Source organism: Peromyscus leucopus, chromosome 2 (assembly GCF_004664715.2).
Source record: "Peromyscus leucopus breed LL Stock chromosome 2, UCI_PerLeu_2.1, whole genome shotgun sequence".
NCBI classification, from domain to species: Eukaryota; Metazoa; Chordata; class Mammalia; order Rodentia; family Cricetidae; genus Peromyscus; species Peromyscus leucopus.
This window is the reverse complement of record NC_051064.1, coordinates 111,088,637-111,111,165: the sequence shown is the minus strand read 5'-3', so window position 1 is coordinate 111,111,165 and position 22,529 is coordinate 111,088,637. Positions and strand designations below refer to the sequence as shown.

Sequence of the window (22,529 nt, the reverse complement as noted above, 5' to 3'; positions counted from 1 at the left end):
GCCAAAGAAGGCAAAATATTTCCCTTTCTCATTCTTGTTAAGTTCTTCAGTGATGGGTAATGGAAACAGATGGTTGTGGGTTCAAATCCAGGTTCTCTCCTTACCCACTCACCTATCTGCCTGTTCGCATCACAGAGGGCTGTTGAGATGGGTAGACGGGCCAGAATCCCCAGCTCTGAGTGGTCACGTTAGTTACACAGTCTGGCAGGGGCCATGCCCTTGACTTGTTAGAGAAATAGTCTCCTTGGCAGGGCTGTAGGGATTAGAGACTAACGTATGGAGGTAGAAACAGAATGCCCGGCAGCGCGGAAAGGTCTGGAGCCACTTTACCAGAGCCTTTCAGGGTCTTGGCAGTTTAGGTGGCCAAGTGGTCCCACGTTTGATTTATTAACGGCATCCCTCAGAGCCAGGTGAGTTCTGCTCAAGGGCTAGAGCACGTTTGAAAGGTTTGTCTCAGAGGCGGTTCCAAGTAGCACCCAAACCATCCCACCGCCTTTCCAGCCATGAAGCCCCTGGCGCCGCCGAGCAGTGTTGCTTCAGCTGCTAGTACTTAATGTGCCTTTCCTTGGAACCATTTTCAGCTCCTGGGAGCAATATGGTGCCGTAAGTGCTCCCGGCTCACCCCCTTGCCTTTCTTTCTGTGACTAGCAGGAGCTGTGTGCATGAAGACTCCGGCCCAATTTACCAACCTTCAAGGTTCACCAAGTTGTGGGCCCAGGGCCCATGGAGTGAGGGCGGATGGTGGGGGCGGAAAACAAGGAATTTTGCCGGGAAGGGGTCCAGCCTGGTCTTGGCTGGCGCCGCGTCAGCCACAGCCCAGGACCCCAGGGTGGGAGAGGGAACGGAAAGGCACTTGCACCTGGAATGGTTGCAAAATCCTCTCGGGCGTGAGGACGCCCAGGCGGTGGCTGGAAGGAGCCTTCGCGGCTCCCCTCAGGTGCGGGGGCCCGATTGGGGAGCGGCCCCACGGCGCAGGCTGGCAGTCAGTCGGACGTGGTGCGCCGCCGGAGGCACCCCGCCTGGCCGGTGCTGGGGGGCGTGGTGCGGCGGCCCGCCGGGGCGGAGAGGGGCCGGGGCGGCGGCGCGGGCTCCCGGGAAGTGGGGCCTCGCCAAGCCCCGACGCCTTGGGCGCAGGCCCTCCCTCCCTCCCCGCGCCCGGCGGGACCCTGCGCCTGTGTCGGGCGAGGCCGGCGTCCGGCAGATGCACGCGGGGCGGGGGCCGGGGGAGAGGCGGGGAGAGAGAACCCACAACAAAACTTGGCGTCGCTGCGCGCACGGCGCGACTTGAATGACAGCCGCCCGCGCCCGCGGAGCGCAGCCGACACCCGGGAGCCTGTTCCGCCCACGGCGCGGCGCGCAGCAGCAGGTAGGGGTGCGGGCGGACGGGTGGGCCGAGGGACCACGGGCCATGGGCCGCGCCCCGGCAGCCCGCTCTGACTTCCCGCAGTGTGCCCACCGCCGCTGCCGGGGACGGTCGCCCCATCCCGCCCTGTCCCATGGACCCTGCGCAGGAGCACGGTCACACACACACACACACACACACACACACGGCAGGGGGTGGGGGCGACCCCTGCGGGATCGGGAGCAGGGGGCGCTTTTTCTACTCGATGTTCAGAGGCTGGTTCCCAGCCTTCGGGCTCCTCCCGCTGCGCACATCTGGAAAGAATCTGCGTGCGGGTGGGGAGGGGAGGTGGAGGCACACGGGCGGGTGACAGGGACGGTGGGGGCAGGTGGAACTGGGAAGGGGTCTGGATCTCTGCACTGAGAACTTGGGCCCAGGGCATCCCGCGACTTTCCACGTCAGTTCAGCAGGGGCTCCACCGAGTCCAACAACGACCTCTTCACAGACAGAAACAAGCACAGGAGGAGGCAAAAAAATCAATCTCTAGGGTGCGTGGACAGGTGAGGCGCACAGACGAGCAAGGGACTTGGCTTCGTCTGCCTCGGTGCGGTCTAGCACAGCTCTGTACACTCTGGCCACAACCCCGCCGTCTGTCTAGGCTGCTGCTTCCAGCGGGACAGAAAGGGGCAAGGCGAAAAGCACAGTTGTCCTCAGGTTGTGTGTGTCACAGAACCACCATCAGCCGGGGCGGGATGGGGGGTAGGGGATGGCACGGGGCCTGGGGATGCTCGAGTTGAAATACCTGACCTGCAGTCAGGTGGAAGAAGGGGGTGGGGTCGGCTTGGGGCTCCCGAGCTGGGGCCTGGGTTGGGAGGCAGCTGCAGCCTAGGCTGCTGGAGTGTGCCCTGGCCAGGATGCAGGCGCGCAGGAGGGGGCAGAAGGATGGGCATTAGCACCCAGAGCGTCTGCTGGGGAAGGTGAAACTGCGCTCTGCCAGGCACGAAGAGGCACTAGGGGTGTGAGCTGGGAGGACCCCTGAGTGGGCCTTTCCTCCGCTCTCCCTTTTGCCCTGTGAAAACCAAAATGATCAGATCCCGGGCTCATAGGGCACACACCACTGGGGAGGGCCTGGGTTGCCCTGGGAAACTAACTCATCTATGGCTGCTCTGGGGCTTCTGCATCCCTCTGCATACTCTTGGAGCCCTGGGCCCAGTCTTCTGTGTGCAAGGTAAGAAGTGTCAGATTCAATGACTTTGTGCACGGTGAAAGGGTACTTTTTGTCCCTTCTGTCTGAATCCCGGTAGGAAGTGGCACCTGTAGGCTTGGTGGAGTCATACACAGATGCTAATCACGACCTACTGGAACCCCGATGGCTCTCTATCACCAACACCCTGCCATGGTGACTTGGCAACTCTTGGCAACCTGTGTCTCCATCCCTAATTTCTATTCCCCTTTACCCTGGTTAAACACATCTGCCGCTTTCCTGTCCCTACTTCACACCCTGCCCGTGCTTCCCATCTGCCTGGAGGGCTTGCCTTTCCCTCAGTTCACTTGGGGAACTCCTACTCAGCCTTCAAGACCAGCTCAGGGCTATGGGCAGAAGCAAAACATTAGTTCTAGTCTTAAATTTATTTTATCCACCCAGGTATCCATCCATCCATCCATCTATCTATTATCCATCCATCCATCTATCTATCATGTGTGTTTGTATGCACATGCCACAGAGCATGTGTGGAGGTCAGAGGACAACTTGCCAGAACTGGTTGTCTCCTTCTACCCTACCATGTAGGTCCTGGGGTCCCAACTCTGGTCATCAGACTTGGAGGCAGGGGCCTTTACTGGCTGAGCCATCAAAACCCATGTTTTTCTTTCTTTCTTTCTCTCTTTCTTTCTTTCTTTCTTTCTTTCTTTCTTTCTTTCTTTCTTTCTTTCTCTCTCTCTCTCTCTCTCTCTCTCTCTCTCTCTCTCTCTCTCTTTCTTTCTTTCTTAAAGACCCCCTCCCCCAACAGGGTTTCCCTGTGTAGCCCTGGCTGTCCTGGAACTCCTTCTATAGACCAGGCTGACCTTGAACTCAGATCCACCTGTCTCTGCCTCGTGAGTGCTGGGATTAAAGGCATGCGCCATCACTGCCCGGCTATGACTTATCTTTAATTATGTGTCTGTGCGTGCAGGTGCTGGCAGAGGCCAGAGGTATCAGAACTCCTGGAGCTGGGGTTGCAGGTGGCTGTAAGCCATCCCAGGGAGTGCTGGGTTCCGGTCTTCTGCAAGTGGAGTACTGCTCTTAACCAACAGGTGAGCCATTGCCCCAGCTCCTGACTCTAGTCTACTATTATTTTAACATAACTAATAAGGCAGGGAATCCGAACAGTTGATGGCGTAGGCCTTTCTCCTCTACCTTTCCATTAAATCCATTCAACACCCAGAATCAGGGGAGGCTCAGCCTAACTTTGAAGGATAAAGCCAAGACCTCGGGGTGGGGGGTGGGGGGGCTGAGGAGTCTAAGATTTTGGGGGTGGGCAGCCGCGGGGGCCATTTGCACTTGAGTTTCCAGCTTGCAAATTAGGAGCATAGCTTATGCCTATTCCTGGGCTTTTTCTTGCTCCAGCAAGCTATAGCTCAAAAGGGAGTGGGGCTCAGTGACTATGCGCTGAGCCTGAGGGCAGGAGGTGATGCTGGGCTCTGGTCATCGGCTCCCGGCCATACCCATTCTTTCTACCTGGCTCTGGGATCTGGCCCTCGGCTCCCGGCCATACCCATTCTTTCTACCTGGCTCTGCAATCTGGCCCTCGGGTCCTGGCCATACCCATTCTTTCTACCTGGCTATGGGATCTGGCCCTCGGCTCCCAGCCATACCCATTCTTTCTACCTGGCTCTGGGATCTGGTCCTCAGCTCCCAGCCATACCCATTCTTTCTACCTGGCTCTGGGATCTGGTCCTTGGCTCGCAGCCACACCCATTCTTTCTACCTGGTTCTGGAATCTGGCCCTCGGGTCCCGGCCACACCCATTCTTTCCACCTGGCTCTGGGATCTGGCCCTCGGGTCCCGGCCATACCCATTCTTTCTACCTGGCTCTGGGATGTGGTCCTCACTTTCCAACGCTGCTTCAGCACTTTTGTCTCTTTATCCTCCGCGCAGCCTTGCTCACGGCATCAGCTCCTTATCCTCCAGAAACGAGGCTGACGCTCCACGGCCTAACCTGCCCTGGGCTGTGGCCGTTGTGTCTGCTTGTGTCGTTCTCGTCCCACCTGCCACGGACAGTCGAGTGAGCTTTGTGGAGTTTTCCACGTGGACTGCCTGGACCCCAGGCCTGCACACACACCGACCCTCTTTTGTTCTTGCCAGATGCTTGCCCATCAGAATGCCAGGTCTAGGCTTCACTTGCTCTAGGAAGACGTCGATGACAAGGTCATGCTTTCTGAGCTCCTGTGAGCTCCTGTGAACTCTCCACCTCACTCTCTCACATCTCGGGTGACTCAGTTTACCTGACTCTAAAGTTTATCAGTTTATCGTCAGACTCAAAAGCAGCACTGTCTGTCTAACAAATTTGACGTGAGCCACAAATGCAATGTTCTAGAAGCCATGTAAGAAAAATACAGAGAGGCCAGAGATGGCTCAGTGAGTAAGAGCACCAGCTGTGCGAGTCCCACAACCTGCATTCGATGCCCAGATGCACACATCTGTAATCCCAGCACTCCCACGGCAAGGTGGGAGGCGGAGGCAGAATCGTCTGGAAGCTCGATGCCCAGCTAGCATGGAGTATGCAGTGCAGGCTGCGAACAAGAATGGAAGAAGATGCACTCCTGACCCATGCGCTCACCCTGGCATGCACGCGCCTGCGCTCTCTCTCTCTCTCTCTCTCTCTCTCTCTCTCTCTCTCTCTCTCTCTCTCTCTCTTTCTCATATACACACACGATTTTTAATTTTTATATTTATTTTTTGGTTTTTAGAGACTGGGTTTTTATGTTTTTTATTTATTTATTTATTTATTTGTGTGTGTGTGTGTGTGTGTGTGTGTGTGTGTGTGTGTGTAGTCCTGGCTGTCCTGGAACTCACTCTGTAGACCAGGCTGGCCTCAAACTCATAGAGATCTGCCTACCCTTACCTCCCAAGGACTGAGATTAAAGACGTGTGCCACCACTGCCTGGCCAATTTTTATTTTTTTAAAGGCAGGGTCTTACTATATATCCCTGTCTGTCCTGGAACTCTCTCTGTAGACCAAGCTGGCCTTGACCTCACAGAGCTCTGCCTTCCTCTGCCTCCCGAGTGCTGGGATTAAAGGCGTGTGCCACCATGCCTAGAACAAATAATTTTTTAAAGTACAGTAAGACAGGTAAACTTAATTTTGTCTAACCCAATATATTAGAAGTATTATCTAACCATTATAAAATTAATGAGGAGCTCTATATCATTAGTGTTAATGAGATGTTCTACATTCTTTTCTGCAGTGCCCTTAAAACCTCTACACACACAGTGTGTTCTTTAGAGCATCTCTCAATGTGGACTAGCACCATACCTTAAGCTCTTCATAGCCCCATGTGGCAGCGAGTAGCTGCTGGAGTAGACAGGGCATTGTGAACCTCTTAGCCAGGAGCCTGCCCCAGGCTTCCTTGTAGAACCCCAGTGTGTGCTCGGCCCCCACAAGAGCATCATGGGAAATGCAGAAGCCCCGAAGCTCAGCTCAGCCCTGTAACAGCTGTTACACTAGCTGATCCCAGGGGCCTCTGCTCTCTGATCTCTAAAGCAGTGAAGAAAACATTTTCAGTTTGGTTCAGAATGTTGATATAAATTATGTATTTGTACAGATAAGCCTGTGGATTTTTATGGAGACAAGCCAAAGGTGAGGGAAGAAAGCCAGCCTGTCCAGTGAGTACCTTGTATATGCGAGGGCCGGCTTCTTCCCTGCGTCCGCTCCCTGGCCTCCTGCTCTGAGTAAATTTGAGGCTCACTTCCCACCCCCCTACCCTCTTACCCCCCTACCCCCACCCCTACCCCCCACCCCCAGCTGCTCTGGCCAGAAGACTGTGGAATGAGCTATGGGGGGAGGGGAGGCTAATGACCTGTAGAGGTGTGGCTGGGGAATGGAGGGCCAGGCTGCTGTCCATGTCACTCACTTCTGCTCACTAAGAGCTAGGTATCTGCAGGACTCTCTGGGTTCTGCCAGACTAGTGGGCCGGGGCTCAAGTCTGCTTAGGCCACGTGGATTGTATGGTCAAGGGACCTGGCTGTTGCCCTCTTCTTCCTACCCTTTCCCTGGGATATCTCGTCTTCCTAGGGACCCCTTATACTGCCACCTGGATCTGAGTGGGTAGTGGCTATGGTATCACCTACTCCAGACAGGACAGGCATGTGATCTCCCTCACCTCTATCTCCAGGGCCCAGGGCTGGGTGCAAGGTGGGGCATCCGAGGCAATAAGAGCACAGAGCAGTATCTAGAATAGTGCAGCATCTTCTACAGCCCATCTAGAGCAGATGGGTTGGGACCAACCAGACCAAGAAGTCTAGATGGGTTCTAGACATGGTGTCTTAGTGTTTTAATGAAGCTGTGAAGAGACACCATGACCATGGCAGCTCTTATAAAGGGAAACATTTCATTGTGGTGGCTTACAGTCTCAGAAGTTTAGTCCATTATCATCATGACAGGACATGGAGGCGTGCAGGCAGACATGGTGCTGGAGAAGGAGCTGAGAGTTCTACATCTTGATCCACAGGCAGCAGGAAGTGAGCTGTATCACTGGGTGTAGCTTGAGCATAGATGAGATCTCAAAGCCCACCCCCACAGTGACACACTTCCTCCTAGGCCACACCTACTCCAACAAGGCCACGCCTCCAATAGTGCTGCTCCCTGTGGGCCAAGCATTATGAGCATACACGAGTCTATGGGGCAATACCTACTCAAACCACCATGTATGGGATGGGGTGGAGAGCGGATGCTAGAGTGGGTAATGAGGTGGTTGGGAGGTGGACCATGCTATGAAGTAGAGCAGTGGTTCTCAATCTGTGGGTTGAGACCCCTTTAGGGGGGGTCAAACAACCCTTTCACAAGGGTCACATATCAGATATCCTGCATATGAGCTATTTACACTATGATTCATAACAGTAGCAAAATTACAGTCACGAAGTAGCAACGAAAACAATTTTATGGTTGAGGGTCACCACAACATGAGGAACTGTATTAAAGGTCGCAGCATTAGGAAGGTTGAGAACCGCTGGAGTAATGGAAGGGAGAAATTCATTCATTTACTCATTTATTTAAATTTATTCATTTATTAAGCATTTAGTGTGTGTATACCTCATTGACCTATGGAGTGCCCATGGAGGACACTTCCGTTATCATCTCTAGGACAGATGAGAAACTGAAATTTAGACTGTTTCGAAACTTGCCCAGAGTCACACACTCGTGAGAGGCAGAGCTGGGCTCGCAGCTCCAGCCATTGGTCTCCACATCTCACCCTTCAGCGTCACTGCCGATGACTTCCCAGTTTCCCTGACCCTGCCATGACAAGCTCTGGTTCTAGCTGCTGCTGTCTGGTTGCATTTCCTGAGGGAGTGTGGGAGAGACCCAGCCTGGCTTGTGCGCTGTCCACCACTCCATTCTGGAGTGGACCTCCGAGCCTGGACACCCACCTGGACACCTCTCAGCCACTCAATGTTACCGCGCGCAACGTTACACGTTACTGTGCAGAGTCCTCCAAGTAGCAACAGCAGCTCCCGTCACCTGATGGGCATCCGATGCTCTGTGTCTGTTGTCATACTTTGTCCTGACAGGACTGTGAGTTTAGACAGCACCTGCCCGGTACAGATGAGGAGGCCGAGGTGCAGTGAGGGTGCAGTGAGTTGGGGGAGGTGAGGCTTACCCTGGGGTCTGTGGGTCCTGGGATCAGTACCTCTCACTGCCGCCTGTTACACCTCCACACACCCCAGAGACGTGTCTGAGTCCTTGTGATGCTAAGCCCTGACCTTCAGGGCCACCGGGACAATGGTAGCCAAGCATCATTCTTAGCCTGTACCCATCCCTACTGCGCTGGGGGTTATCTGCAGGGGCAGTGGTCATGGGAGCGTGTCAGGTCCTGGTGAGGATAGCTGGGTGGCTGAACACCCGGAGTGGGACTCATCGGGTCATAGGATGGCAGCAGCCTCAGCCACCTCTTTGCCTGGCTTTGGGGCCACTCAGACTGTACCCACATGCAGAGTTCTTCTCAGCTTAGGTGCTGTGACTTTCGTTCAACGATTGCTAAGCCCTGGGCAACCTCTGACTCTACCCTCCCCCACACACTGTAGCACTTGAGTTATTTCTCGGAAAGGAAGTTGTTGACGGCACAAGAGAGGGAAGGGGCGTTTGGGGCAGAAGGAATGGTATGTGCAAAGTCTAGGAAGGAGGGAGGGACCACTAGGTAATCCAGTGGAGCTCAGCTGGTGCCCGGAGAGGGAGCTGGAAGAGGGGCAGGGCCCAGTCCCGGGATCCTGCGTGGAAGCTGGAGCAGGGTCACACCTGCTGGGGAGGGACAAGGGCTTGCCACCTTGTCTATGTGGAGTTTAGGAAATTCCAGGTCCTGCCTTAGCTTCCCTCTGTGAAATCGGGGTGCACGTTCCTCAGGGCCCAGGCTGGTGAGGGTTAGAGGTGGGTTTTGCAGCCCTGACTCAAGGCTTCAGGGCACTTCCATCACTCCAGAGGATGTCCCCAATGAGATAAGGTGGCAGTCATCAGGCTCTAAGGCGGCCACTGTCTTACGCCTAGGAGGGCCCTCTCATGACTTCAGTGGCCATAACTGCATGCCCAGTGCACGTGATCAGTGACCCCCCTGGCCCCGAGGTGGGCCTGAGCCACCTCCTCCCACAGGCACCATGGCCAGCAGCAGGGGCCTATCCCTCCTGCTGCTGCTGCCACAGCTGCTCCTGGGCCCCGTGCTGGCCGTGAGGGCACCTGGGTTTGGCCGAAGTGCCACCCACAGCCTGAGCCCTGAGGAGAACGAATCTGTGGAGGAGGAGCAGCCTGTGCTAGTCCTGAGTCCTGAGGAGCCAGAGCCGGGCCCAGCCACCATCGACTGTCCCCGAGATTGTGCCTGCTCCCAGGAAGGTGTTGTGGACTGCGGTGGCATTGACCTGCGTGAGTTTCCAGGCGACCTGCCCGAGCACACCAACCATCTGTCCCTGCAGGTGAGGTCGATGCTGTTCCAGTGGTTGCCCCAGCTGCTGGCTCCAAGCCTTCGACATGGTTGCACAGCTCCCTTCTTACCCAGAACCTCCAGTTTTCCCAGCCCCACCCCCTGCAGCCCCTGATTCAGGGTAGCAAGGCAGATCAGCCTCATGAGCCCTGGTCCCACCCTTCGGGTCCCAACGATGCCCTGTTACAGAGCCCCGAGATGCAGCCTGCTGGTTCATGGAGGCGTCTGGGCTGTTCAGCTTGCAGAGTGAAAACGCCTCACCATGGCCACAGAGTTGCCCAGCAGCTGAATACCTAGGGCACCATGAACACCATTGCAGGACCAGGAAAGCCAGGACAAGGGGATCCAACTCCAGGAGGCAGTGGGCTCTGAGCACAGAGCGAGAGTCCTGGCCCCTGCTGAGGCCCCCCTGACTGGACGGATGGATCCTGGGGCATCTAGGGCAGGCCTAGGGGAGGGGAGGAACTATTACATCTCTCCCCAGGAGAGCCAGCAAAGGCAGGAGATCCGCCTGTGGTCACGGGGGGGGGGGGGGGGGGGATTGACAGGCAGTAAGTCAATAAGGGGAAAGGCCAAATTGAAGACACTTCCTAATCGGCTCATTTTCCCACCTATTCACACACAGACTGTCTCATGTACCTGCTGTGGGTACCCCTGGTTCTGTGTGGGGGTGTTTGGTGTGTAGGAAAGACATGCATGGTCCCACTCTAACTTAGGTGCTCACAGTACATGGGTGAGACAGACAGACAGACAGGTGAGTAGACAAAGTCAGATAGAGATGTGAGGCTTAGCCATGTAGCAGTGGCCCACACCTTCATCCTAGCACTTGAGAGGCAGAGGCAGGCAGCGCTCTGTGAGTTCAAGGCCAGCCTGGTCTACAGAGTGAGTTCCAGGGCAGCAGGGCTACACAGAGAAATTCTGTCTTGGAAACCAGGAGGGAAAGAGGGAGAGGGGGAGAGAGAGAGGAGAGAGAGAGAGGGGAGAGAGAGAGAGAGAGAGAGAGAGAGAGAGAGAGAGAGAGAGAGAGAGAGAAAACGAGAACTTACACCATGGGCTCCAGATCAAACCCTTCATCCAGCCCAGGAGAGCTTTCCAGAGCACATGGTCAGAAACCTAGTATTCCGAGGGGAGTGGGGAACTCTGGGTCAAAGAAGGGAGCTAAGTGCCTTCTGTTTGGAGAGCAGTTCCAGGTGCTGTCACTTGGTGCAGGTCTGAGCCGTGGGTGAGAGCTGCATGTGGGCTCTTTAAGAGTGGGACTCACACAGGTTTGTGCCCACCGCGGTGCACTGTCTGCCCCAGAGAGAATGCCAAGGCAGGTGCCCAAGAGAGGGTGCTCCTAGGGCCAAGGGTAGGTACAGCACCCCTCATGCACCCACCCCTGAATGGCTGCCCCCCCATCTCCCCTCAGAACAACCAGCTGGAGAAGATCTACCCCGAGGAGCTGGCTCGGCTGCAGCGGCTGGAGACACTCAACCTTCAGAACAACCGTCTAACTTCCCGAGGTGAGGAGCTGGGACACTGGCCCCGGGGCCCGGGACACAGAACCTCAGAGGCCTGAGAGGCACAGTGGCCACGGGGAGAACTCACTGTGCAGACCCTGGGGTGAAGGGGAGCCCAGGCTTGGGTTGGGCTGGCAGGGGAGCTCTCTGATGTGGACCTGAGCCTGCTGTGGGTGTCTGAGACCCAGGAGGCAGGGCCTGGGGCATTGAGATCACAAGCTTCCTGGGACCTTGTCAGGGACTCTCCAATTTGCAAGGGCCTGAAGAATCCAAGAGCAACATTCTTAAGTTGTTTTTTTTTTCCCCTGAAGATGAATATAATACATAATTGGGATAGAACTTTAAAAAAAAAAACAAAGTGGAAGAGGGGGAAAAAACCCACTATAATCCTGCCACTTTGAATTAATCAATATTAAGATTTTGGTATTCTCCCTTCCCCATTTTAAAAGAAAGCAGCTCTATTGATATGTAATTTATGTGCCCTAAGTGACCCAGTTTAAAAGTCCACTCCAATCTGATGTGTTTGGGTAAGTTTATGCAGTGGACGGCCGCCTCTGTGATCTGCAGCCATTCATCTTAGATCAACCCCACGGCTGATCCCCTGCAATCGCTGCGGCGGCGGCCTGCTTTGTCTCACTTAGCAATTCGTTTCTCTCGTTGCTGTTGCTAGAGCTCTATCTGGCTGTCACGTCACACTCCAGAGCCGGGTATTCCATGGAGACACAGCCCACGGTTTATGTAACTGTTCCCTCTCCTTTTGCCTTGGGCCAGTCCCAGCATCTGGGGGTCCTGGAGCAGGAACTGGGTGTCAGAGGCCAGCTCAGGGCTGGAGAGGGGCCAATCTAACTGGTCTCCTCACAAGCCAGCTGTCAGAGGATGTGTCTCGCCCTGCACAGAGCCCAGCCCGGCTGGGCTGCACCTGCCTGTAGGTGGGGCTGAGATTGAAGAGGGGCCTCTGACCCCCCTGCAGCCATCCCCAGGGGAGCACCCCTTCCTGCCTCCAAGGGTTAGGCTAGGTCACTCAGTCCCCAGCAAGCACTTAACTGCTCACTCCTATGCTTGGGCCACGTGAGGAGGAGAGAGAATGCAGGACAGGATGAAGACTGGAACTGACTGGGAAGGGAGGGAGCTGCCTAGCAGATGGGTGGTTCGCCTGCTCCCCTGCAGTATTTCCTTCATCTAGGGCTCTGACCTGTCCTTTAAAGGGCTCCCAGAGGAGGCGTTTCAGCATCTGACTAGCCTCAATTACCTGTACCTGGCCAACAACAAGGTGAGGGCCACGGGGGCTGGGCGGGCTTCCCTGGGGTGGGCGGCCTTCCCTGTCCTCTTGGCTCTCTCGTCCCTTGAGCTCTGGGGTTACTCTCCAGTGCCCTTTCCAGCCTGGCCTCTGGGTCCCCATTGCCCTGGATGCTGAGAAGGGGACTCATACCACCGCCTGTAACCTAGAGCATGTCTGATAAGGAAGCGGCCAAGGCCTTCAGCATGGATGGGTGGAGGGAGAGCCCCACCTGTCACTCAGGCACTCAGAAGGCTTCTTGGAGGAGACGATACTTGAGCACAGCAATGAAGGGCAGGCAGATTCCAGCCTGGGCCCAGGGCAAGGCTGTGCCATTGAGGTGGCATGTTTCCCTGGTCCCCAGTACTCAGGGCTGAGGTTAGGATCATTTAAGCCTGGGAATTTGGGACAAGCCTGGACACAAGGAGACATGTTTCAAGATGCATAGAGGTAAATAGTAAACAGGAAGCTTGCCTTCCCTCCACCCAGAGCAACCTTTCAAATCACACTGTTTCTTCTGACCTCTAACCCCCCTTCCTCATGAGCCCAGGAGCTCAGGAGTGTGGGAACAGGTGCAGTGGGCTCTGACTGCCAGGCTAAGGGCTGTGGGAGCTGGGCACATTTTGTGTTCTCAATTGATGGAACAAGTTTCTGCATTAGCAAAGTGGCTTTGGTGGTCAGGGAAGAACAGGGAAGGGAAGCCGACTAGCACCCAGTGGCAGGGCCCAGAGCTAGCCTCTGTGGGTCTTTCTGCTGCTGCTGAGCACCCAGTGGCAGGGCCCAGAGCTAGCCTCTGTGGGTCTTTCTGCTGGTGATGAGCACCCAGTGGCAGGGCCCAGAGCTAGCCTCTGTTGGTCTTTGCTGTCTCTTTTCTTTCCAGCTAACATTGGCACCCCGATTCCTGCCAAATGCCCTGATCAGTGTGGACTTCGCTGCCAATTATCTCACTAAGATCTATGGGCTCACCTTTGGCCAAAAGCCAAATCTGAGGTCAGAAGTCAGAGGGTTGATCCTGGGTGTGTGGGAATGTGTGTGTGTCGGGCGAGTGTGGAGGGTTTGGGGGAAACAAAGTGGAGACACAGGCAGGCCCTGAGCAGGGGTTTGCTGTGCTGTGGGCTATGGGCTGTGCTCAGGGGTGGAGGAGGCACACCCAGGGCCTAGAGGAGCTCAGGATCCAGAGGGCTGAGACCTGAGGGATGAGGAGGTCTCTGTCCAGTAAATGAGGAATGAGAACTTAGGTATGGGAGTGGTGGGGTCTGGGAGGAAAGAACAGCTTCCGTCAGGCGGAGCTGCCCTTCTTTGAACTTGCTTAAGGAGGTATGACCACTCCCAGGACCCCCCCCCCACACTGGACTTCCGATGAAGGAGTCTGGGCTGGGACCAGGAAGTCCTGTTTCTGCCGCTAATTTATGTGGTGACTTCGGGCAGGGTGCTGAGCCTGTCCTTGCCCCTGTCCCTGACCAGAGAGGGGGTTCTGATGCTCTTTAACTCTGCACCCCTGGGTTAAGAGGATAGAAAAGTGCCCCGGACCCTGCCCTCGGCCCGAGTAAGACTTGGAAGGTACAGAGCAAAGCTGGCCTAGGGCGGGGAGCCCAGGTGGGGTGAGGACTGTACCTCAATCCCGCAGGTCTGTGTACCTGCACAACAACAAGCTAGCAGATGCCGGTCTGCCCGACAACATGTTCAATGGCTCCAGCAACGTCGAGATCCTCATCCTGTCCAGCAACTTCCTGCGCCACGTGCCCAAACACCTGCCACCTGCCCTGTACAAATTGCATCTCAAGGTGGGGAGCAGAGAGGGCCCGTGGGGGAAGAGGCAGACCCTGGGCCAGACACAGAACTGCTGAGGGAGAAGCGCGGCCCAGTTGTGTGTGGGGATGCCGAGTGAGTCTGGGAGTACATCGCAGGAGTATTCGCTGTCTGGGGGAGTAGGCGGACGTCTGGGCGCCTCGACCGTCAGAGTGGGTTTGAGGGGGCTATCAGCACACCCAGATGCTGCAGGTCCGACGCCCCTCTTGGTACACCTCACCCCAGGCCTGGGTCTTGCCCCTGCCTCTCACTTTGCCCCTCCCTCCCTTTCCTTCTAGAACAACAAGCTAGAGAAGATCCCCCCTGGGGCCTTCAGTGAGCTAAGCAACCTTCGAGAGCTATACCTGCAAAACAACTACCTGACCGATGAAGGCCTGGACAATGAGACCTTCTGGTGGGTCCCTGTATCACCGCATCCTCCTCATCACCATGGCACCTGGCAGGCTCAGCTGTTCCCAGCTGGGCACAGTCACGTGCCTGCTTTCCTTGGCTGCTTTCCCCGGTTGAAGACACTTTGGGGCTGGTGTCGTTTGCCCTTTCTGTCTCTGGGAAGAAGTCAAAGTGTATAGATAAGGCCTGCTGAGATGGCAGATGTGGGATGTGGGCTCCGGCTTAGCATCTCAGTCCCCTCCTCTCTCCAGGAAGCTCTCCAGCCTGGAGTACCTGGACCTGTCCAGCAACAACCTGTCCCGGGTCCCCGCTGGCCTTCCCCGCAGTCTGGTCCTGCTGCACCTGGAGAAGAACGTCATCCAGAGCGTAGACGCTGATGTGCTGACACCCATCCGCAGCCTTGAGTATCTACTGCTGCACAGCAACCAGCTGCGGGCTGAGGGCATCCACCCGCTGGCGTTCCAGGGCCTCAAGCGGCTGCACACGGTGCACCTCTACAACAACGCGCTGGAGCGCGTGCCCGGCGGCCTGCCCCGCCGGGTTCGCACCCTCATGATCCTGCACAACCAGATCACAGGCATCGGCCGTGAGGACTTCGCCACCACCTACTTCCTGGAAGAACTCAACCTCAGCTATAACCGCATCACCAGCCCGCAGATGCACCGGGACGCCTTCCGAAAGCTGCGTCTGCTGCGTTCCCTGGACCTGTCCGGCAACCGCCTGCAAACCCTGCCTCCGGGCCTGCCTAGAAATGTGCACGTGCTGAAGGTCAAGCGCAATGAGTTGGCTGCCCTGGCGCGCGGGGCACTGGCTGGCATGGCCCAGCTGCGGGAACTCTACCTCACAGGAAACCGACTGCGTAGCCGGGCCCTGGGACCCCGTGCCTGGGTGGACCTTGCTGGTCTGCAGGTACTAAAGGACTGGGCCACTCAGGGGCACAGGGAGGAGAGAGGATGGTAGGTCTGCCCTGAGCCTACCTAGCTACTGGGACGGGGGACAGTTGTGCCAGGAGCCAGGTTCCTGTGGGTTGGCCAGACTGAGCTGATTCACAGTTAGAGACCTGCCGGGGAGGCTGACCTTAGGGTAGGAGGGCCGTGACCATGCAGTCCACCCTACCTATGGGGCAAAAGCGAAGGGCAGAGTGAGCACAGGAGCCTATGTTTAGGGTGGCCAGGCCTTGTCACCACAGGCAGACCAGGCTTGAGAAGGGTGGTGCAGGTCAGGGTCCCTAGTTCAGGAGAATTCGGGGGCAGTTTGGGCAACATGGGCCCAGCGTCCTGAAGTACAGAAGTAGGGCCTTGCAGAAGGCTGGGCCTTGACATTGGAGATCGGGGTGTTGTTGATCTTCCCGGTCAGCTGAGGGCCAGGATGGGACAGCTGCTCAAGGCACTCTGGGGCCAACCAATGGGCATGGCTGCTATGGCTATGTGGGGATATCCTCAAGGTCAAACCTCTCTGGGGACAAGAACCTCCCATGTGAGGAGAGCAGTGAGTAGGTGAAATTCATCGGAACACTGAAGAGGGGCCAAGCCTGCCACAGCAGCTCTGTCCCCCTCCCAGAACCATTCTTCATGACAGAAGCTGAGAACCTCCACCCTGTCCCTTCTCCCTCAGACCTCCTCAGGGCCTGCTCTAGTCTCTCGGGGCTCTTTAGAAGCCAGTTCTGAGGTCTTTCTCTGCCTTGTTTTTCTTTAGAAGCTTCATCTGCCAGGCCTTGGGGCCCGTGGGTTGTCAGTTGCCTGTATTCTGGGTAGAAGGAGTGGCCCATGTTTCAGTCTGACGTGCTCACCACCGGCTGTGGTGGTGGGAATTGCCATCAGGACTGGGGCGTCTTCAAAGAATACTGGGGAGAAGTGGGGGCAGAGAGAATCCAGGAGGAACCTGGAGTTGGACAGAGTGTGATGGTTGAGGCAGCTGGTTCTGCATGGTCTCTCCTCACCCTGGCCACCCTGCCGAGGGCTGCACCAGAATCCAGCCTCAGTACTGCCTTCAAGCTCTTCCTCGGGAGCTCAGTCTTGATCCCAAGCCTCCACACCTGCCCCCTCTTGTTACCTTTTCTAACTCACTCAGAGGGAAGGGCCACACCCACCCAGGGCACCTTGTAAGCTGCCTGGGCATACTTCTTGTCTCTGTTGCCTGCCTCAGGCAGCCTGCCAGCTCCTACCCGAACGACAGCTCTCTATTCAGGTTGCTTATGCCCCAGGCCAAGCCACCCTGTTTCTCAACCGGACCTCAGCTTCCCGGGATCTCACCGCTCCCGTACTTTAAGCACCTGCGCACACCCACACTCCTATATAATCTTCTATAACTCCCGCTTCCTTGAGGTCCCCGGCCGGATTCCCTGCTGTGGTTTTCAAGGCTCCCTCTGCTCCTGCTCAGGCACACCAGGCCCTCTACTGGATGCACTCTGCCTGCCTTGCTTACTGGAGACATCTATTCCTTTGTTCCTTCACTCATCCTGGAAGAGTCCCCATGTTGTACTAGACACAGTTCCAGAACTGGGGATCCTGCGAGAAATAAGAGGGGGGGCACCACCCTTGTTAGGGTATACCTAGGTCTCAGCCTGAGTGTCACCTTGCCTAGGAAACATCCTTACCTGTTAGCAGGGTCGGGCAGGTCAGGCTTGAGCCTCAGCCTGGGTGTCTGGTGAGCAAGCAGGGATTCTCTCACACTGAGGGTCTTTTGACAGGCAGCTGCTCCTTTTTCCTCAAATCCACCCTGTGCTAATGTCCTGGAAAACCTCTCCTGGCTTGAAGCTGGATGAGACCTTTCCCTGCTCCCTCTTTACAGCCAAGCCCGTGGCTTGTTTTGTCACGCTCTGGTCCGTCTCCACAGCCTGTCTGTCTTCCTGAGAGTGGAGATGGTGTCTCATGGAGTCCATGTCCCCAGCCCCCATGGGCACCAACCATCTCTGGAATGAATGAGGGAATGGTAAAGGCGAGGAGCGGGGAGGGTCCCAGTGGCTGTGGAGACACCATGGGAAACAAGAGGAGCTAACAGAGTTGGAAATTTTGGACTCCGCTGCAGTCCTGATGCAGGCTCACCAAGCTGCGTGAGATCTGGGCGATGACCCGAATCCCAGCCTGCCAGGGCAACGAAGGAGCTCAAAGATCCTGTAGTCCTGTCCCATGGCAGCACTAGTGTGGGTCTGGAGAAGGTGCATTGGCACTCTGAGGGGCAGCAAGGGTGACCACAGAGCCGGTGTGTGCCAGCTCTTCTGCCCCACTTCCCTGGCTATGACTCCTGGGCTCCAGGCATGAGGCGATCTGAGCCTGCCCAGCCTGGGACCTGCTTGTGTCAGGATCTCTACAAGCCTTGTGCCTACTCTCCAGGCCCCTGCACGTGTGACCCGCACCCGTGGATCCCGGCGTGGCTAGTCTGATGGAAGTGACAGGTGGATTAAGGAGGAAATGCTATGACATGCAGGCAGCTTGGCCATGACTCTGCAAAGGCAGAGAAAGGACTGGGTAGAGTCTACATCAATGAGAACCAATACTCGGAGTCTGGCACAGCGTGTTCTAGCCTCTTAGAGGTGGATTAACCTAGCTAAGCCGTTTGCCCACCTGGAAAACATGGGTTCCTACCCCCACCCCACCGGGGGTTCTCATTAGATGTCAATAGACTGCGGCATGGTGGGAGTCTGTAAGCTGTTAAGTGCTGTGCGCAGATGGGAGTGTCCTTGACTCCTCTGCTCACCTCTGCAGCTGCTGGACATCGCCGGGAACCAGCTCACAGAGATCCCCCAGGGACTGCCCCCATCGCTCGAGTACCTGTACCTGCAGAATAACAAGATCAGCTCTGTTCCTGCCAACGCTTTTGACTCCACTCCCAACCTCAAGGGGATCTTCCTCAGGTAGGAAGTCCCCGGAGCCCCTCTTGGACCCGCCCCCTACACATCTAACAGTAGATGGGCAGTTGAGACACAGGGGCGTAGCGTGCAGGAAGAGTGTGAGCAGAGCTCTGGCAGGCCTGCGGTGGCTCATGGGTTTGCTAGTGGGCATCAGAAACATTAACGACTAGTGTAGGGTGGTGTTGATGTGTGAGTGGTTACGGGAGGAGGCCCAGAGAGCATCTTGCTGACCTGCAGCTGTGAAGACACAGGTGACGGCTATGTTCACAGCCAGCCAGGTGGGGCTCGGGGTCAGACCAAGAACGCAGGTGCCTAGGTCCCACTGGGCTCTGGGGTGAGGACTTCAGGGAACTCAGACCCCACGGACTATGACTTCTTCTCAACCCTTCCCACACCCCGCTCGGCCCGACCCCCCCAAATCAGAGAGAACAGAAGATAGCAGAAGGCCCAGGGTGGAGACACCGGGGTGGTGTGACTCCGACTTCTGAGCAGAGTTGAGGCACTGTCAGGCCTAAAGTCAGGACCGAGTACATCCCTTACCAGCTCAGCCCTGGCCTTGCCTGTGTACCAGTCAGATCTCGGGGTTAGTACCAGAGGGCAGCAGAGGCAACTCCCATGGCTGCCCCCTCTATGGATGAAGTAAGTGTGCGGAGCGGGAGGCTTCTCTTGCCCTGTAGATGACAGTCGTCTGCTCGTCCCTTCCTCCCAGCTGTCAGTGCCCCAGCAGGTCTGCTTGCCATGGCGTACCATGCTTCTTGGTCCCCCGCCTTTACAACTTGCTGCGCCGTTTCCCAGACACCCACTCCCTGCCCTCTTCCCTTCTGAGCTGGGCAGGCATGAGGGCATCAGCCTGGGCTCCTGACACTGACCCACGGACCACCACTCAGATTCAACAAGCTGGCCGTGGGCTCCGTGGTGGAAAGCGCCTTCCGGAGGCTGAAACACCTGCAGGTCTTGGACATTGAAGGCAACTTTGAGTTTGGTGGCACTTCCAAGGACCGGGGCCACACAGATGAGGAAGAAGAAGAGGAGGAAGAGGAGGAGGATGAAGAGGAGGAAACAGGATCGTAACAAAGTGACACAGATCTGACCCAGGTGGGTGGTTTGTGTGGTATGATGCTCACCTCTCCCCACACTGTCCCTGACCCATCCTCACCCTGTCCTCTAGTCTGTCCCTTCATTTTGAACATAGTTTTGCGTGTAGGATTGCACCATGGGAGAGGTTAGGGTGTGTGGCAGGGCACCCACGGACGCCAGTTTGTGTGGAGGCATTCGAACACAGGGAGATGAATACTGTACTGGGAGCTACCCTGGGGTGCAGAGACGCCTGAGCTGGAGATGGGGATGTAGTCACTGTAGGCCTTGAGATAGGTTTAGAAGAGCTTGTCCAGGGTAGAGAGGGAGAGGGTAGCCCTATGGGCCCCAGACACAGTTAACGTACAGGGAGTTTGCACACACAAGCATCTACACATGTGTACATACATGCATACATACTTTACTCCAGGACACAGTTAGAGGCAATAACATGTACATATCTGTGTGAACAAGTATGCATAGAGGTATGGGTACCCGTTCACACAGGCTTACATGTGGACACACATATACGCACATACCTAGTCCAGGCAGGGGCTTCTCTGGAAGCAGGGGACTCAAGCGGCTTCAGTGCTAAGAGCCTGAGAGGGGGTGGCCTCTGCCGAGCCTAACTGCATGCGTCTACACAGAGTCCCTGTGGCTTCTGAGAGAACCACTGAGAGAGAGAGGTGGGGGTGGGGAGGATGACTGGGAAGTCAGGGAACATACCTGCTCTGGGGGGGGGGGCAAGAGCTGAGGGGCAGTAGAGGGGAGGCCACGTGAAACTCACGAAGGCCCAGTCTGCTTGCTTTCCTTTGGGCACAGGTGACGTGGATGCTCGTGGGGTATGCCGTGGAGGGAGGAGAGTGGGCAGGAGGGCCGCTGGAGGGAACTGCAGGAGCCTGGTGATCGTCCCACTGTGGAAGGAGGGCCAGGGAGCTGAGTGGCTGCAGTCCCAGGCAGGCTGGTGGCTTTGATGGCTGGATCTGAAGTCACATCAGCCTAAGGTCATCTGTCCATGCAGGGGAAGATGCCAAGCAGAGGATTGGTTAGGGTGGTGGGACCAGGAAGACAGGGAACAAAGAAGTGGGCTAGATTAACAGTCTCTGTCCTGGGGGCCAGGCTTGGGAAGGGGGAGGGGCAGGTGGAAGTGTTGGGAGCAGGGATGTGGGGAGGGGGTGGAAACCTGGGCAGGTGACAGGGGGTGTCCAGGCAGAGAGCAGAGGTCAGAGGGGATATCTAAGGTTAGCTAGGACTTCAGAGAATGTGTTAGGGGTTATGAGGCCAGAGGGGGTCATGGAAGGAGGCTGCTGGTCATGGCCATAGTTAAGATGTTGACTTGAAGTAGGGCCTGGAACTGACAGGAACTGGTAGTGTGGGTTGGGGGGGTGGTGATGGATGATGACAGCTGTGAGGATGGATGATGGGGACAAGGTATCCACTAATGCAGGATGCATGACAGGGTTGTGAGCATGGAGGGCAGGCCCAGCTCTCAGGACCAGCTATGGAGGTAGAGTCCTTGCCCTAAGGTACTGTCCTTAAAAGCCGGGGTCAGCAGGAAGGGGCGGCTGCTATTCCGTGAGGACCCTCTGGCTCTCAGGGGGAAGCGCTGGGGAGTTCTGGGGTTAGGGAGAATCTTCCCCCTTTGTGGAATGTTGGCCACAATCAAGTGGAATGCTGGGAGAAGTCCCAGAGAGTTCTGGATTCAAGCTGGGCACCTCCTGGTTCCAGACTCCCAGGGGTGCCTTGTCATTCCCACTCACAGTAGCCTGGCTTCCCAAACCCACTCGCTCTGAGTCATTCCACCCAGAGCTGTTTGTCGCTAGCCCTGACTCTCCAACGTGTTCCACAGGACGATGGACCTCCGGACTCCCTTCTGCAGCCCAGGCCTGTGCCCCGTGAGCGCCCCTTCTGACACACCCAGCGCTGAGCCCAAGGGGCATCCGAATGCCAGAGGCTGAACACAGTCTCGTGTCCCACCCCTTCCTGTAATGTGTTACACAAGCAGACACGTGCAGACACCACACCCCCAGCCTGGCCACACAAGATAGCCAGCTGCATATGACCCTCCAAGCTGGCTGTCTGCACAGTCTCACACCAACACACACACTACACACACACACACACACACACACACACACACACACACACACACACCACACCATACACACACTCTGACCTCTGAACCCACCCTGGCCTGGTACACTCTCTCCACTTCACACACACACACACAGAGTGACCTATGCCACCCAAAGCTCTTGCTTCTGGTCAGCTCTGGTCATCACAGTTGGCCGTGTGCCTTGTCCACTGTTCTCTCCCTTGGGGACTCGGGGTTGTCTCCTTCCTCTGTGGCCAGGTGCTTTCTACCCTCTGAGACTCACAAAAGCTGGCTTTTGTCTTTTGCCTTCCCTCTGGGGATGCGAACCTTCTAACTTCTACCACGGCCTTGCCCCTTCCCCAGGTGCTGAGGCAACCCCACCACAGGGAGCCTCTTTCCGTTGTGCCCTGGCAGGTCACAGGCACTTTCTGAGGACAACCTCAAGAAGGAGGGGGGAGGGGAGGAGGCAGCTATGCATGGCGGGGCCGGGGATGGCTGCGGTTGGTCTTCAGTTCTGAGGGAAGTTCTGGGGTACCTTTGGTTTTGTTTAAGGAGAAAAAAAATATATATATAAAGATTAAAAATCTCAAAGCTGATTTTTCCTGTTCCAGAAAAACTAATATAAAGCATTACCCCTGCCCTGGCATCCATGTTGTATCTGTGTGTGCTTCCCTCCGGGTGCTGGGCTGGCATCTGATCCAACAAGCGATACCCCTGACCAGCAAGAATGAGGACCAGTGCCAGGACCCAGGGCCCCTGACAGGAGTGGAACAGACAGAGGAGGGAAGGGACAGAGCAGCAGGGCAGGAAGCCTTGGTGTAGATGCTCTCAGTGGACGGAAATCTGCTTTTAGGGTCCGACAGGGCGCAGGCCTGCACGTTACCCCTGCTCCCCCAAGCTGAGCCCCCAACATAGGATCCACCTGAGCGCCACCTCTGCACTGAGGTGGTGTGGCTGATAGTCTGTGCCCTCCAACTAGGGAAGAGGCAGAGGGCGGGTCCCAGAGCTTGTGCAGAGCTGCTGTGGGGACA

At 56.4% G+C, this 22,529-nt stretch overlaps 1 protein-coding gene across 3 annotated transcripts; it reads left to right on the top strand.

The window, feature by feature from the left end:
* Nucleotides 1–1,228: 1,228 nt before the first annotated feature.
* Podn (podocan) lies at nucleotides 1,229–22,144 on the top strand. 3 transcript variants are annotated; one of them, XM_028888540.2, is made up of 13 exons: nucleotides 1,229–1,366; nucleotides 3,514–3,634; nucleotides 6,146–6,180; nucleotides 9,181–9,497; nucleotides 10,914–11,007; nucleotides 12,210–12,274; nucleotides 13,161–13,270; nucleotides 13,908–14,064; nucleotides 14,368–14,483; nucleotides 14,731–15,388; nucleotides 18,184–18,332; nucleotides 19,217–19,424; nucleotides 21,253–22,144. In XM_028888540.2, the coding sequence occupies exons 4-12, from the start codon at nucleotides 9,186–9,188 to the stop codon at nucleotides 19,398–19,400; spliced, it is 1,845 nt and encodes a 614-aa protein (XP_028744373.1). In that variant the 5' UTR covers nucleotides 1,229–1,366; nucleotides 3,514–3,634; nucleotides 6,146–6,180; nucleotides 9,181–9,185; the 3' UTR covers nucleotides 19,401–19,424; nucleotides 21,253–22,144. The 3 variants fall into 3 exon arrangements, with proteins under 3 accessions (XP_028744373.1, XP_028744354.1, XP_028744382.1); XM_028888521.2 differs by having other exon boundaries at nucleotides 6,146–6,206; XM_028888549.2 differs by lacking the exons at nucleotides 1,229–1,366; nucleotides 3,514–3,634; nucleotides 6,146–6,180 and having other exon boundaries at nucleotides 7,562–9,497.
* Nucleotides 22,145–22,529: the final 385 nt, after the last annotated feature.

What these genes read in the sequence shown, in the direction of transcription:
- Podn (XM_028888540.2), top strand. Translation starts at nt 9,186, where the DNA reads ATGGCCAGCAGCAGGGGCCTATCCCTCCTGCTGCTGCTGCCACAGCTG. An exon ending in CAACCGTCTAACTTCCCGAG is followed by an intron (nt 11,008 to 12,209) that starts GTGAGGAGCTGG and finishes TGTCCTTTAAAG; the next exon opens with GGCTCCCAGAGGAGGCGTTT. An exon ending in CTCAAGGGGATCTTCCTCAG is followed by an intron (nt 18,333 to 19,216) that starts GTAGGAAGTCCC and finishes ACCACCACTCAG; the next exon opens with ATTCAACAAGCTGGCCGTGG.